We start from the raw sequence: 13,902 nt of genomic DNA, 5'->3' as shown, positions 1-13,902 counted from the left end.
TTTTGGAATAGATATGAAAAATGAATTATAAAGTATGGATATTTTTTACATTAGTAAGTAATTGACTTAATTCATATTTTTCTATTAAATAAAAAGCTTAAAAAATTAACTTATTTTATTAAGTCAAAATTATCTAATAAGTCTTATTAAATTATAAAAATAAACACTTCTAATTAACTTAATTAATTAAATTAAATAACTTTAAGTTATTAAGTTAAAAAATAAATACCACCTTTAGTGTGTTTACGTTTTAGTTCTCTGAATTCTCACTCACATAATGCAATTCGAACCATCATCTTACAAAGCACTTTTGACATGTCATTAACTGAAATGTTCGGTCCACCCCGTGAGCAACATGTCAAAGTACCATGCCTTAGATATCCATATTCCACAGCAACTAGCCAACTAGTACAAGGGTGTGCTCACTAAACGACAAAATCTGGGGTGCGCAGTCGACTAGTCTTGACCATAAAACAAACACAAATACCTTTTGAAGAAGAATACAAATGTACCTTTTGAAACTAATTTATATGGGTCCGTGCAAAATTCAATATTTCTGCCTTGATAACTCTTAAAAAGATCAGCATCCACGCCTTGACTGATGCCAGTCTTTGACTATCAAATATTCACAATAGGGTCTTACCACATCCTGTTGAATATAAGCTATAAATAATGTATAAATCAAAATGCAGATGAACATTGAGAATACTCCAAATGCCGCTTGAGCAAGAAACCACTTTATCTTTCTAAAACTTTCTGGCTCTTAACTGCCAGAGCCATGTAAGCTTTAACGAGCTCCTCCTTAACCATGAATAATATGGAAGCTGCAAAAACACTCTGTACTATCTTTGTACTCATCCCTTTGTAAAAGCCTGGCAATCCTTCATAATGGATCATTTTAATTATAGCATCAAGGGTACCTGTAGTGCACAAATATCAGTTACCATATTGATAATGAGCCATGGAAGAGTCATCAAAACTCAAAGCACATAAGAAAGCATGAATTCTTTTACTTAAGATGATGCAAACAAAAGTTTAACAGTGTCCCCCTCCAAGAAAAATTATTGCAGAATAACAAGGTCGAAACATAGCAACCAGATATACACAGCGGCAAAGCGCAAAAAAGTGGAAACCCAAAATGATGTGAGCAGTGCACAGAAGACGCAAGAAAAATAAAGATGTGTGAATTCATATAGTGACAGCTAGTCCCTCTATTTAGAAACACCATTTCACCACTTGCCATTAAATTTTTTTGTTAAGTTGGGATGTTGACTAGCACTCACAACTAGAAAGATAACATTGTTTTCAGTAATATTATCAATCCTATTTATTCTATTCTTAATCACTTCTAGAATACATATCCACTTAAACTGAGGCATTTGATATAGAAAGGAACATTGTGTGTGAACTAATTGACCAAACTTCATTAAGAAACTTGACAAGAACATCCTAAATTTTTCTTAATGCAAGCATGAGAAGAGATGACTAATTAGTCAAATTTACATGACAAAAAACAACATTTCATGTGCGTCTAAATTCTCTGGGTTAAAAAAAGCTGCCTCAGTCAACAGAGATTCCCCAACAGAACTTGTTGACAAGTGATCATAATTATAGTGCTACAATTCTCAAAAAAAAAAGAAATAGATGATCATCATCATCATCATGATGTTGAATGAAATGCTGTTGAATGCATTAAAAAAGCAAACCTGAGTATCTTAATGAGATATTCCGACCAATCTCCTGCTTTGCTTGAAGCCTTGACTGCATATTATTGAAGAAAAATGATTGAGATGATTTCAAATATACAATCGCATAACTGAGTGTTTCTGTTTTTGTGTTCAGTGAATGAACTAAACAAGATAGCTAAAGTAATATCCTTTTTTTCTCCCAACTGCCAAGAAGATAACTGCAGTAATATCTACTACAGATTATTACTGTGACATTGGGAAGTATGAAAAATAAACAAATAAAAGGCTACAAGTGAAAAAGCAAAAAACACTGCCCATTATCCCCATCTAAAATATCCCAGACCAGAGAACTTCACCATAGGAGAAGTGCAAAAAGGCGTTAGATTGACTTTAAATCATAAGTAGTCCAAGCACTTTCATGATCTACATCTCATGACAAAACAAAGTATTAGTATTTTTTGTTGAATGAATAAAGAGAGTTACTAAAAAACAAGACGGCTAAAAGAATATCATTTTCTGCCAAGAAGATACTAATATCGCTATTGATTAATGCATATTTAGTGCCAAAAAAAAATAAAGAATAAAAAATAAAGGCCTTTTTCTTTTTCATTATGTAAGAAAGACTACCCAATATCCCCATCTGAAATCTTCCAGGCCAGAGAGCTCCGTTGCAAAAGTGCTAGAATATCTTTATAGGTTTGGCTTTCAAATCATAAGCACTTTGAAGGTCAAAATCTTACTGACAGGGGATTTCAATAAGAAAGCTGTTTTTGGAGGAAAAAGATGCATTATATAGAAATGATGTGAGGCAGTTGTTTCATTGAGGCTAGAATATCAGAAACATCTAACGACATTTATTTCATCTGCAAAAATTCGAAAAGATGAGCGCGTGGAAACTTTCACAATGTGCTAAAGGCTCAAAAAATGAATGCCCAGGCCTAGAAATGCACTGAAGAATGACAGAGTTTGATTGATTTCTCTGGTAGTCTGACATCTTGACTATTACAGTAAGATTTGCAAAAATGTTTAGAATTGATTCAAGACCAATCGATTATGATTCCAGTCCTGAAAGAATAAGAATTATTTCTTTATGAAACTTTTACTGATAAGAGTTTCCTTAATGTGTTAGGGCATGCATTAACAAGGCCCATCACAATACAATAGAATGCTGAACAAATTGCAGGTTCATCCACACCATAACCTGGTCAGAATATGAAGCAAACTAGGAATGAATTTTACCTTGACAACCAACAAGGGGTATGTTGATACAGTTGCTCCCAGTTTGGCTAAGGCTCCTAGTAGGAAAACCTGTTCAAAAAATAATACCATAAGAAATATGAATTCCAGCAAGACCAGATTGATAAAAATTCTGGTCCTTTGATCACAACTGTATTCAAGGCCAGAAGGACATGGCAAATTATTAAGTCAAAGTTTTTATCCTAGTTCCCAGTGTAGGTCTCATATTGCCTTTACAAGAAATGAGAGTCCTATAAAGAAAAGGTGCTGCATATCTTATGAGTCTTATACCTCCAATGCAGATACATTTTTTAATCCATGCTTGTTAGCAGCTCGTTTAGACCTTAGATGCTTCAACGAGCCTTCATATATCATGAACTGGATTGAGGGATTGCACACCTACCAGAGGAAATCCTTACAATAGTAAAATAACAAAAAATAGCATTTTAGTCCACATAATTATCAATATGTGGCTAACCATAATAAGTGTAGGGATTATGCCTTTCCAGAAACCAGCAACTCCTGTTTCATTGTAAACCTCACGTGCCTACAAGCAAAGTAGAATATAAGAATCGACATTGAGAAAAACTAAAATCACCCATGTAATTCTGCAGTCGATAACCTAAGCCAATTAGTAAAATAGTATCTTGAGAGTCACAGCAACAAAGCTTCTGACCATTGAGAAAGATTTCAGAATGGCAATCAGTCAAAAGCCTATATTTATGTATACCATGTATAATAAAATAATATGCAAGTAAAATGCTATAAATCTTTTACACCAGTGTCATTGTCATGCAAAATGCTATGATCAGGCAAAAAGTAATTGGAACGAACCGCAGGGAAAGTTCCATACGGACGAGGTTTTATTAAATCAAGTTCAGCCAATTTGTCTTGCAAAGTTGAACCAGTTGAACTTTCTAAAGCTTCCTTCACAAGAGCTTCCCTCTTTCCCTCCATGATTTTTCTTTCTGCTTGAGTATGCGTCTTGAGTCAAACAAAGAAGGTCATGATTGACTGTTGTTAGATTTTGAAGCATGTACACAGAAAAGTATGTCTACTGGTCATGCTTGGGATATAATCTTAAATACAAAATTCAAAACCAGCAGAAGCACAAACCTTGAATGGTCAAAGTAACATGCCATTCACCAAATAAGAAAACTAAAGGAAGAAAAAAGTGTGTGTGGTTAGGACATCAAATTGCACCTGCATTCGGGTCACAAGAACCCATATTGGGTTTGTGAGCAATACATTCAATGACCTGCCAGTGTAAAGCAATTAAGTTAAGAAATTGATAACAACATATGTACAAAGGTAGCATTGTTATATTCTTTTAGTTCAAGTGAGATTTATGTTCAGGTGAAATAAAAAGTGTTTACCCAGCAAGGGCTGCAACAATAAGCCAAGAAAACATGCCAACAGAACCATCCCCGCGTCCTCTGGCTTCACGCGCAACCGCAAAGGCCTCAGCCTTATTTTTGAAAAGCTGATAAAAGTAGTAGTAAATACCCTGGGAGGCAGCAAACAAACAGTTAGTACTAAGACGGTTAATTTAAGAAAGGGACAAGGACGAGAGTACAGAACCTGAGAAGCAGCAGTTCCGACAAGAGAAGGTTTAAGACCGCTGTAAAGGCCCCCCCAACCTTCAGTTTTGATGACCTGACAGTGGCAATCCAATATCAAATATAAGTAAGATTGAACTAAGCTATCAATATAAGTAACAACGTAATTAGATAACTCTAACAGTAAGAGGAGTAAAATTACATTTACATACCTCAAGGATCTGACGAAGCGTGCTGCTAGGAGCAGCAGCAGGGCAATTCGGGAGGCCTTTCTTAGCAATTCTCTCTGTTTGTTGGCGAGTATTCACCTAAGCTTCAAAAATAAAATTAATTGGCAAAAGAGGTATAAAATTGAGTTTAGTTAGTTAGATAAAATTAAAGGCCGAAAGGTGTACGGGTACCGTTTGCAGAGGATAAGTGATTGTCTGAGCAATAATACCACCACCTGCTCCGGCCAGCCCATTTGCTATGGCGCTGGACATTCTTTCTTTCTTGTAGACTTTTCATACTAAAATTTGTCATAAGTCTCTAGTTATTATATTCTTCGATGTGAAAAGTACATTTTTAAGGGTGCAGTTATGTTACAATAGTGATATAATATTATTATTATTTTTAATTATTAAATTTTATTAATGTAACTGTATAATTATAAATTTAATTATTGATTGTATCTGTAGTATCATATTACGATTACAATATAATTTTATCCCATTTTTAACCCTTTAATGTGTGGGTATTTAACTGATATGATGGAGGCGACAACGAGTTAATTATCCGCGGTTGAAAATTTCCTATTTGTTTGTTAAAACTCGTAATTTTTTATTTTACACATGGAAACCGATTGTTATTGTTATAACTATTATTTAACTTAGAAAGCCATAGACTTTCAACTGCACAGTTATTTAATACTAACTATAATCTTGCACAGCGACTTATTTTATGCGACCCCAAATTGGCCCTCAGTTTGATTTAAATGCCAAGTTGTTGTTTATGTAAATAAAAATATGTGAAAAATATAATTTTTAAGTAGATAATGAGTTTAAAAAAATAATTTAAAAAGACAATCCATTAAGATTTAGGTCAAAAGTTATAAATGTCGGTTTTTTATTTTTTCCCTCAATAAAGATGAAATTGTGTTATGATGAACAGTTGTTAACATATTTTTTATTTGAAAAAAATCACAATGATGAAAAAACAAACAATTAATGAAATTTAAAACGAAGTGTACAATGCTGGAGAAGCAGGACAAATAAAGGGGGAACGCGGAATGTACACATACATAAATAGTATACACAAGGCGGATAGTCAACTTGAAGGAATCAGAGGTCAGCGCGTGGGAGAGTAAATCTGCTTTCATCCTTTTTGTATGCTCTATTCTATCTGTTATCTTTCTGAATCTGCTTCGTAACTAATCAGTTTGATTTAGATTGTAAATCGAAGAAAGCTAAGCTAGACTAGTAGTAATTTTCGGGTCTTGAGAATCAGTGATGGTTAAGGAGACGGAATATTACGACGTCCTAGGCGTCAGCCCAACGGCTTCGGAGGCCGAGATCAAGAAAGCTTACTACATCAAGGTTTCCTTCTTTTTTTCTTTTTTCTTTTTTCTTTTTTCTTTTATGGATTATATAGAATTATGAATTGCTTTGTGGTTCAAAAATCACCTAAAAACTTCTGTCTGCAGATCCCATGGCTGCTGCAGGGAATTAATTTTTATATTTTTAGTACACTTTTAATTTAGAAACTAAATTGTTGAGGGATTGTTTTGTTCATAGAATAGATTGATTGCTTATTCTTTAATTACGAAACAAGCAACTGATTATCCTTCCACATGGTACTTTGCCTCTCTCTCTTCTTCATGTTCATTTTCAGTGATGTCTGATTATTGTAGCCTACCGCTTCAATTCTAATGCTCCCACTAGCTTCAACTACTGCTGTTTTCTCTATGCTTATCTGAATCATAGAAATAATCTCAGTATCTGAACAATGTTATCTGAGGTAGAACCTTTACAAATCACCTTTGCTTGTGGCTTTCAGGCACGTAAGGTTCACCCTGATAAAAACCCAAATGATCCTCTTGCTGCTCAAAATTTTCAGGTAAGTTTTACCTTTTTTTTATTATCTGTCATGTTATTGAGCTTGTGCCTACCTTTTTTATATAAATTTGACGAACTTGTTTTAGGAGACCCATTATGACTATGACCCTTGGTAAATTTACCAAAGAGGAAAAAGATTTATTTGATGTTGTGGATGACTGGTTATGGAGGGACCAATTCGTTTTTGTAGGTTGGTCTGGTCTATTGCTCTTTCCTTGTGCCTACTCTGCTCATGTCCATTTTGATTGGGGAGAAACTCTTATAGACTATGCTACTTTCTCTTTCACCAATATGCATCTTTCATTTGACAGCTAGCTTTTTCAATTAGCACAATCATTACTTTAAGTGAAAATACATAATAGTTCATTGTTATTTCTGACCTGGGTGTTATTTTATCAAAATATGCAGTGCAGCCTGAAAATGGCTTTCTCGATTTTTAATGTTAGAACAGTTCCACTGGTCTGATTAATATCAATTGCATACTGATTATGTGGCTAAAAAAGAGAAAGAAAATCCCAAGAAAAAGTGATCATTTGAGAGTGCTAATAGGTTTTGGCTTTTGAAGTTTATGTTTTTTCTGTATCTGTCTATTTAGTTTTTTCATTATTTCTGGACAAATTGCTAAAAAAAAACTAGTTATGGGTGAATGTTTGTAGAAGTTCATGGAGGATCTTATAATTTAAAAACTTGAAAACATTTTAAACTCTCCTTCGTCTAAGGTCAACGAAACCTCACGAATTTCCTTCTTTGTCCTTGCTATTATTGGCATGATAAATGAGAATTTGGATCCTAGTATTGAGGTCTCTATGCTTCTTAGTTTTTTCAGATTTTAGGCTGTTGCACATATTTTGAAACCAAGAAGTTCAATATGGTTTGTTTCACGGGTCTTGACTCATTTAACTTTTTGTTTGCTTGGGCTTAGCCCATTAGACTTCAGTAATTCTGGTCGATAGTACATTCAAATATTTTCAACACCCAGTTGCAATTTCAGAACATTTTAATTTGTTATCTGTTGGAAACTTTTTCTTTTGCTATTCAATTTCTTTTTCCCTCTATACCATTGCATTTTAGCTTTGTAAGAATATCCTTTTTTGAAGTTGTTTCATCTAAATTCAGGTTTTGGGAGAGGCTTACCAGGTATTGAGTGATCCAGCCCAACGGCAAGCATATGATGCTTATGGGAAATCAGGAATCTCAACGTTAGTTTCTTCTTTTAACCTATGATAGATTAATTTCAAGGTTTATAGGCCGTCTGACTCTTCATGCATTACGTCCCCAGATCATTATATATTTGTTGTAGACTTGTTATATTTTTTATGCTATCATTTACATGATTTCCTTTCATTGCAGTGAAGCAATTATTGATCCTGCAGCAATCTTCGCGATGCTTTTTGGAAGTGAGCTTTTTGAGGATTATATAGGTCAGCTTGCCATGGCTTCAGTGGCTTCTCTAGACATTTTCACTGAAGGGGAAGAGTTTGATGCTAAAAAGTTGCAAGACAAAATGAAGGTAGATTCCTTTCATCATGCAATCAGATATTTATATCCTATCTTATAGTTGTGTGTGTGTGTGTGTGTGTGTCTGTTTCTTGTGTCACTAAATACTCTTTTTAACTGCAGGTTGTTCAGAAGGAAAGGGAGGAAAAACTTGCAGATATACTAAGAGGTCGACTCAACCAATATGTACAAGGGAACAAAGAGGATTTCATTAATTATGCTGAAGCTGAAGTTTCAAGGCTGTCTAATGCTGGTAATGATCTGTATTTCAAGGGCCATGATAATATGTTTGTCTAAAAACAAGAGATGAAAATCCAGACAAAAGATTCTCTCTCTCTCTCTCTTTCTATATCTTGTTTCTACGTTTTCAGCTATTTAATCATTCATGATAGTAGGTATGATGCAAATAATTTATGCAGCTTCAACATCCCCTAGCCTATGGAATTTTAAAAAATAGCTGCCATTATTGCTACCATTATCTTTTTGAACAAATAAAAGCAAAGAAAGAAATGTTTGTGCCCTCTGGTTCTATTTATCTGTTGCATGTTTGTACCTAGACTTATTCATGGGCAATTATTCTCTCTGACTAGTTTTATGTTCTGGTATCTACAGCGTATGGTGTTGATATGTTGAATACAATTGGCTATATATATGCAAGACAAGCGGCAAAAGAGCTTGGGAAGAAAGCTATATATCTGGGGGTGCCTTTTATTGCTGAATGGTTTAGAAACAAGGGCCATTTTATCAAATCTCAAGTAACAGCTGCAACAGGTTAGCAGATATTTCTGCATTCAGTGATCAACAATAGTTTTCATTGGGAAGTCTTTTTGGCCTCTGCTCTGGTCCAAGTGCGTGTTTGCCATTGGGTGTGAAGTAGCATTAACTCTTGTACTGTTTTCATTTTCTCAGGGGCCTGAACGTTTTCTCTCTCACTTTGTCTCTGATTTGCATGTTTGATTGAATTTTGTTTTTGCCTTTTTCAGTGACTGATGTGGTTCATAGAGACATGTCAGGGTTTGGAAGAAAATTTTAATGTGAGCTTTTAGTGGCCTCCTAGGCATGCAGTGTAAGGATGATGGTTTTTAATAAATTACCGGCTGATATTGGTAAAACTAATTCCCAGTAGTAAAGGGTTGGGGTGGCTTGATGTTTGTCTTTTAAATCCCTGATCTAATCTCTGTAAGAAATAAATTAACTGCGTCAGAAAGAATTCTTGAAAGCTAATGAAGTTTCCACTGTTTTTAATTTTCTTTTCCTCGTGCTATTAGGTGCCATTGCATTAATCCAGCTGCAGGAGGACATGAAAAAGCAGCTTAGTGCAGAAGGAAACTATACTGAGGAAGAGCTTGAGGAGTACATGCAATCGCACAAAAAATTGATGATAGATTCACTGTGGAAACTTAATGTAGCTGACATTGAAGCCACACTTTCCCGAGTTTGTCAGATGGTTGTCTTGCTAGTTTCTTATTATTTGTGGTTTTTGGCTTACATTTGATGAGATACTAGGTTGTTTTATTTGTTGTTAATCTATGATGATCTATTGTAGGTTCTTCAAGATAACAATGCCAAGAAAGAAGAGCTTCGTGCGCGAGCAAAAGCATTGAAAACCCTCGGCAAAATCTTCCAGGTATTGGTTCTGGCTCCTGTGATACTCATTTTTTCTGCATTTCCTTTTCCAGTTAAATTATCTACTAAATGCCTAACTGCTTTTGAAATCATGGCACAAATACAGAGAGCCAAGTCAAACAATGGGAGTGAGGGTGAAACTGTGCTAAGTGGTGGAGTGCATAAACTGAATGGAAGTGATTCATGCTATGATGCTTCTTCTCCCATTACATCGCCAAAATCTACAGAGCATCAAGAATCATCCCAGTCTGCTTTTGCATCTCAGGTACATTTTTTTTCCCCCGCTTCCTGCTGAGTTCATTAGTTGTATTTCTATATCACGTGGTAAACATTGGGTGAAAGGTTGTCAGTGAAGTACAATGGTTTTGACATTGTTTATGGGAAACAGATTTGAATTTTCCTTTCTTATCTTGTCTCATCCCTTGCCCAATCTCACTTCAGTTGTTACTGAATTTTATTAGTCTCTTGTTTCTTACTGAAAATCAAAATTAGAAAAGGGAAAAAAATTGAGAGTTCCAATATCTTTCTACATAACTACAGATGCAAGATAAATTTACATTTATCCTCTTTTTTATTTATTATTTTTTTCTTTTTCAAAAGGTAGGGGTGGGCAAATTAATTTTTTTGGTTCTAAACCTCCCTAAGATTCGAATTCAGTGGCCAGCTGAAGAAAGCTACTTGAAAACCACTTGATAAAGCTCTCGGGGGCAAGTTTAAATTTATCTATCAAGGAAGTGATTATAGGAAAATTATCTGGGATTGCAAGTGCACACGTTTTGATCTGTGCATAAAAGTGTTGTAAGAGTTACAATGGATTTATTTTTGTCTTAAGAAATGCCCATATACTTTATCTGTGCTTGGTGGGTTGGGACTCAGGGAGTTTTAGAGGCAATTAAAGAGCTTCTTGTATTTTAATTTTCTATTTATCATCTCATTTGCTCTTTATTTTCCCTCTATTTTCCCCTTATGCCAGAGCCCATATGTGGAAGCCCCCAACTTGTCAGATGCTCAGTTTGGTCGTGACTTCCCAATACCAACAGCACCACCTGGTGCTCAAGGACATTCTTCGACAGGCAAGGAATAAAGATGAAGAATTTGATCGATTGAGCCATGTTTGTCAAATATATCTATGATGTGTATGATGTTATGGATGCAGTAGGGAAAGCACTCAAGCTTGCATTTGTTGGATAAGTCTGTACCAGTAGACGATGTTGGAAGCACAACCCACTTCTAAGTGATAGGATTAGCGTATTTTATTCAATCTGTGGGTCATGCATATACATAAAATGGAAGGTATTGCAGAAGATAGTTCTTTCTATTGATTCAAAATAGGCTTCCATTGGCTGCCTACTCATCATTTGAATTGAGTAATGTATTCCATTGCATTGATTTTCCTGTGTGTGTGTGTGTGTGTTAATGAGTATGTTTCAGTCACGCTCACAGATGTACATTTATTTAGATTGAAGTTTTTGCTTAGTGTGTTATGTATCATTGCGATATATTGATGATATCGTAATGTAATTTGCCCACGGAGTGATATTCTGTTGCATGTCTAGTTAAAGCCTAAAAGGTTCGTTTGCTACAAAATGGAGGATGCCGTTAGAAATGTGATTAACTAAATGTCAAAGGGAATTTATAAAACCAAAATTGCATCTTTACAGTTTTAGTTGTGAATTAACCCTCCGCGGAATATCCCCTTCTTTAACTTTCATGATATATGTTAATGATATAAGGGATGTTTATTTTCTCACTTAAGTTTTTCTGACACGTTAAATGAGTACCATGATTTGGTGAAAATTATATTTTGTCACTTAACATTTACACTGTTAGTATTTTACCAGCATTTCGCTAAAAATAAATTAATATTAAACGAAATATGAATTAAAATTTATTTTGCTTTTAGACTGTAAAAGATGATTTTGTTCTTTGAAAGAAAAGAAATTATGAAAGATATATTTATCATTTGTCCACTAAAATTTTTTTGACATATCTATTCAGTATCAAGATTTTTTAAAAATTATATTTTACCATTTAATATTTAAGTTATTATCACTTTGCCACTAAAACATTAAAAATAATTAAATATTTAACCTAAAATGTAAAAAATGATTTTGTCATTTGAAAAGAAAGAAATTATAAAAGAGAAATTATACCAGAAAATTAACCATTATATTTTAAAAAAATAGCTACTTTTTTTTTATTGTATAAACATATTGCTGTGCATTCAAATACCAAATTTCAAGTAATATAAGTCGAACAATTTGGTTTTGATATTATCATTCAAAATCAGCAAATATCATACAAGCCATTTGAAACACTATAATGACAAACAAAAACTCCAAATTTAACACTTCATCAATAATTGTGTTAACATTTTGGCTTCAATGTAAAATTTCTCAAATGCTCTTATGATATCATCAAATTTTTGTTGTGTTAATGTTTTGATGGCAAAGTAATAATATCTTAAACATTAGGTGACAAAATGTAGCTTTTAGGAAACTTTAATACTGAATTGATATGTTAGCAAATTTTTTTGTGGACAAATGATAATATTTCTTTCATAATTGAATGATCCGATTTGGTTTTAACATGAGATTCCTTAAATACCCTTATGAAACAAATTTTTAACGGCATTAACAGAATAGTAGTAAATTGATAATAGTGTAAACATTTGGTGGTAAAATGCAATTTTCACAAACTATGATACAAACTTAATGTGTTAGAAAAACTTAGATGAAAAAATGATAATATCCCAGACTTAATATGATTAGGCAACGATAGAAAGAATCTTGTGTTAGCCTAAAAATGAATGGAGGGCCGTTGAATTTTATACTGTTACATACCACAAAAAAGAGTCTAATTGTCTAAGACTTACTTATAGGAGAAATTGTGGATTGATTGTCCTCATGTGGGGTATTTTACACAAGCGAATTAATAATTTATATTAATTTTAGGTTAAAATTACTTAAAAATAATATTATTATACTCATGGAGAATTAATAATATTAATATATATTATCTTTATTTGCAAATATAATATTATCATATTTGTTTAGTTTTAATAGTATTATATTTATTTAATATTAATAATCAATAATATTATATAGTTTATTCCAAGAAAATATTAACTTCGTCTTTTCCAATGACAGATGGCATCGGTGAGTGGCGACAAAAAAAAAATCATGTGAATTAGGCTCAATTTTAAATTAAGTTGGACAACTATAGATTAAAAATTACAATATTATATCAAAATGTGCCAACATGATTGGTGTAGTTATATCTAAGAATTTTCATAGAGCTTAATGAATTTTGCATATTTAAATTCACATAGAGATATAGTGGGTTAATATGTGAGATATTTTTGATATTACTCAAGAGAGTATATCAAATAGATTAGGAAAATTTACTATCAACATGAGTAATAATTCTTAATAGCATAGATGAAGGATTAAATTGGATTAGTTATGGTGAAGTCGAATGTTCTAGTGTCTTAATCTCTTGGTGATTTCATTATTATTTGTATATGTATTTAAATTTTAGTTATTTTATTTTATTTCAATATTTAGTCCAAATTATCTTAAACGATTGTTCAAATAAATTAGGGCTAGAATAATTTTAGTAGTTAATAGGATAGACAATCTTTCTCGAACAATACTCTATTTTACATTATATTACTTGCGCTGACTATTCACTTGCTAATTTACACTACATATTGTATTGTATTAGAAGTTTAGAACACTATTTTTATGCCAACTTATATTTGGCTGCAATTTCTAGTTGTATTTCATGGCATTAAAAGGGTGGATAATGCAATAAAAAAAGCATGAAATAATCTCATGTGGATAGGATTTAGGCTATATTCATTAAAATTTTGTTCATATTTTAAATTTTAATCATATTACTCTTATTATTCAATAATTTATAATATATATTTATATTTAAATAAATTTAATTTAAATAATAATATAAAAATATTAATAAACATAAAAAATTAATAAATAAATGATTATACATTATTTTACTTTTGTTACATAAAATCATTTTGATTATTATACTTGAATATATAAAACTATTTTAATTATTTAATCATTTATTATTTATTATAATACTAAATTTTAAAAATTAAATTAAACATTTATATTTGACATTAATAAAAAATTTAATTCATATAATTTAATATAATATATTATTGTAATATAATTT

The 13,902-nt window shown here is 32.6% G+C and overlaps 2 protein-coding genes across 4 annotated transcripts; one reads left to right on the top strand and one right to left on the bottom strand.

Moving 5' to 3' along the window:
* Positions 1–543: 543 nt before the first annotated feature.
* Positions 544–5,040, bottom strand: LOC102609743 (peroxisomal nicotinamide adenine dinucleotide carrier). The gene is made up of 11 exons (XM_006494356.4): positions 4,885–5,040; positions 4,696–4,791; positions 4,506–4,580; positions 4,301–4,431; positions 4,128–4,182; positions 3,759–3,908; positions 3,403–3,471; positions 3,216–3,323; positions 2,928–2,996; positions 1,707–1,761; positions 544–920 (listed from the first exon to the last, which is right to left on the bottom strand). The coding sequence occupies exons 1-11, from the start codon at positions 4,963–4,965 to the stop codon at positions 739–741; spliced, it is 1,071 nt and encodes a 356-aa protein (XP_006494419.2). The 5' UTR covers positions 4,966–5,040; the 3' UTR covers positions 544–738.
* A 614-nt stretch (positions 5,041–5,654) lies between these two features.
* Positions 5,655–11,175, top strand: LOC102610057 (chaperone protein dnaJ 10-like). 3 transcript variants are annotated; one of them, XM_025093988.2, is made up of 11 exons: positions 5,655–5,808; positions 5,910–6,057; positions 6,518–6,577; positions 7,693–7,775; positions 7,927–8,086; positions 8,197–8,326; positions 8,686–8,844; positions 9,342–9,520; positions 9,620–9,700; positions 9,806–9,964; positions 10,673–11,175. In XM_025093988.2, the coding sequence occupies exons 2-11, from the start codon at positions 5,971–5,973 to the stop codon at positions 10,781–10,783; spliced, it is 1,209 nt and encodes a 402-aa protein (XP_024949756.1). In that variant the 5' UTR covers positions 5,655–5,808; positions 5,910–5,970; the 3' UTR covers positions 10,784–11,175. The 3 variants fall into 3 exon arrangements, with proteins under 3 accessions (XP_024949756.1, XP_024949755.1, XP_052296780.1); XM_025093987.2 differs by having other exon boundaries at positions 5,665–5,824; XM_052440820.1 differs by lacking the exon at positions 6,518–6,577 and having other exon boundaries at positions 5,693–6,057.
* The last annotated feature ends 2,727 nt before the right edge of the window (positions 11,176–13,902 follow it).

The sequence above is a fragment of the Citrus sinensis genome, chromosome 5, assembly GCF_022201045.2.
Source record: "Citrus sinensis cultivar Valencia sweet orange chromosome 5, DVS_A1.0, whole genome shotgun sequence".
In the NCBI taxonomy this organism is placed as follows: Eukaryota; Viridiplantae; Streptophyta; class Magnoliopsida; order Sapindales; family Rutaceae; genus Citrus; species Citrus sinensis.
The sequence above is the reverse complement of the archived record's forward strand: the minus strand, read 5'-3'. Positions and strand labels throughout refer to the sequence as shown.

What these genes read in the sequence shown, in the direction of transcription:
- LOC102609743 (XM_006494356.4), bottom strand. Translation starts at nt 4,965, where the DNA reads ATGTCCAGCGCCATAGCAAATGGGCTGGCCGGAGCAGGTGGTGGTATT. An exon ending in ATTGTTGCAGCCCTTGCTGG is followed by an intron (nt 4,183 to 4,300) that starts GTAAACACTTTT and finishes TTACACTGGCAG; the next exon opens with GTCATTGAATGTATTGCTCA. An exon ending in TATCTCATTAAGATACTCAG is followed by an intron (nt 921 to 1,706) that starts GTTTGCTTTTTT and finishes TGTGCACTACAG; the next exon opens with GTACCCTTGATGCTATAATT.
- LOC102610057 (XM_025093988.2), top strand. Translation starts at nt 5,971, where the DNA reads ATGGTTAAGGAGACGGAATATTACGACGTCCTAGGCGTCAGCCCAACG. An exon ending in GGGAAATCAGGAATCTCAAC is followed by an intron (nt 7,776 to 7,926) that starts GTTAGTTTCTTC and finishes CTTTCATTGCAG; the next exon opens with TGAAGCAATTATTGATCCTG. An exon ending in AGTTGCAAGACAAAATGAAG is followed by an intron (nt 8,087 to 8,196) that starts GTAGATTCCTTT and finishes TTTTAACTGCAG; the next exon opens with GTTGTTCAGAAGGAAAGGGA.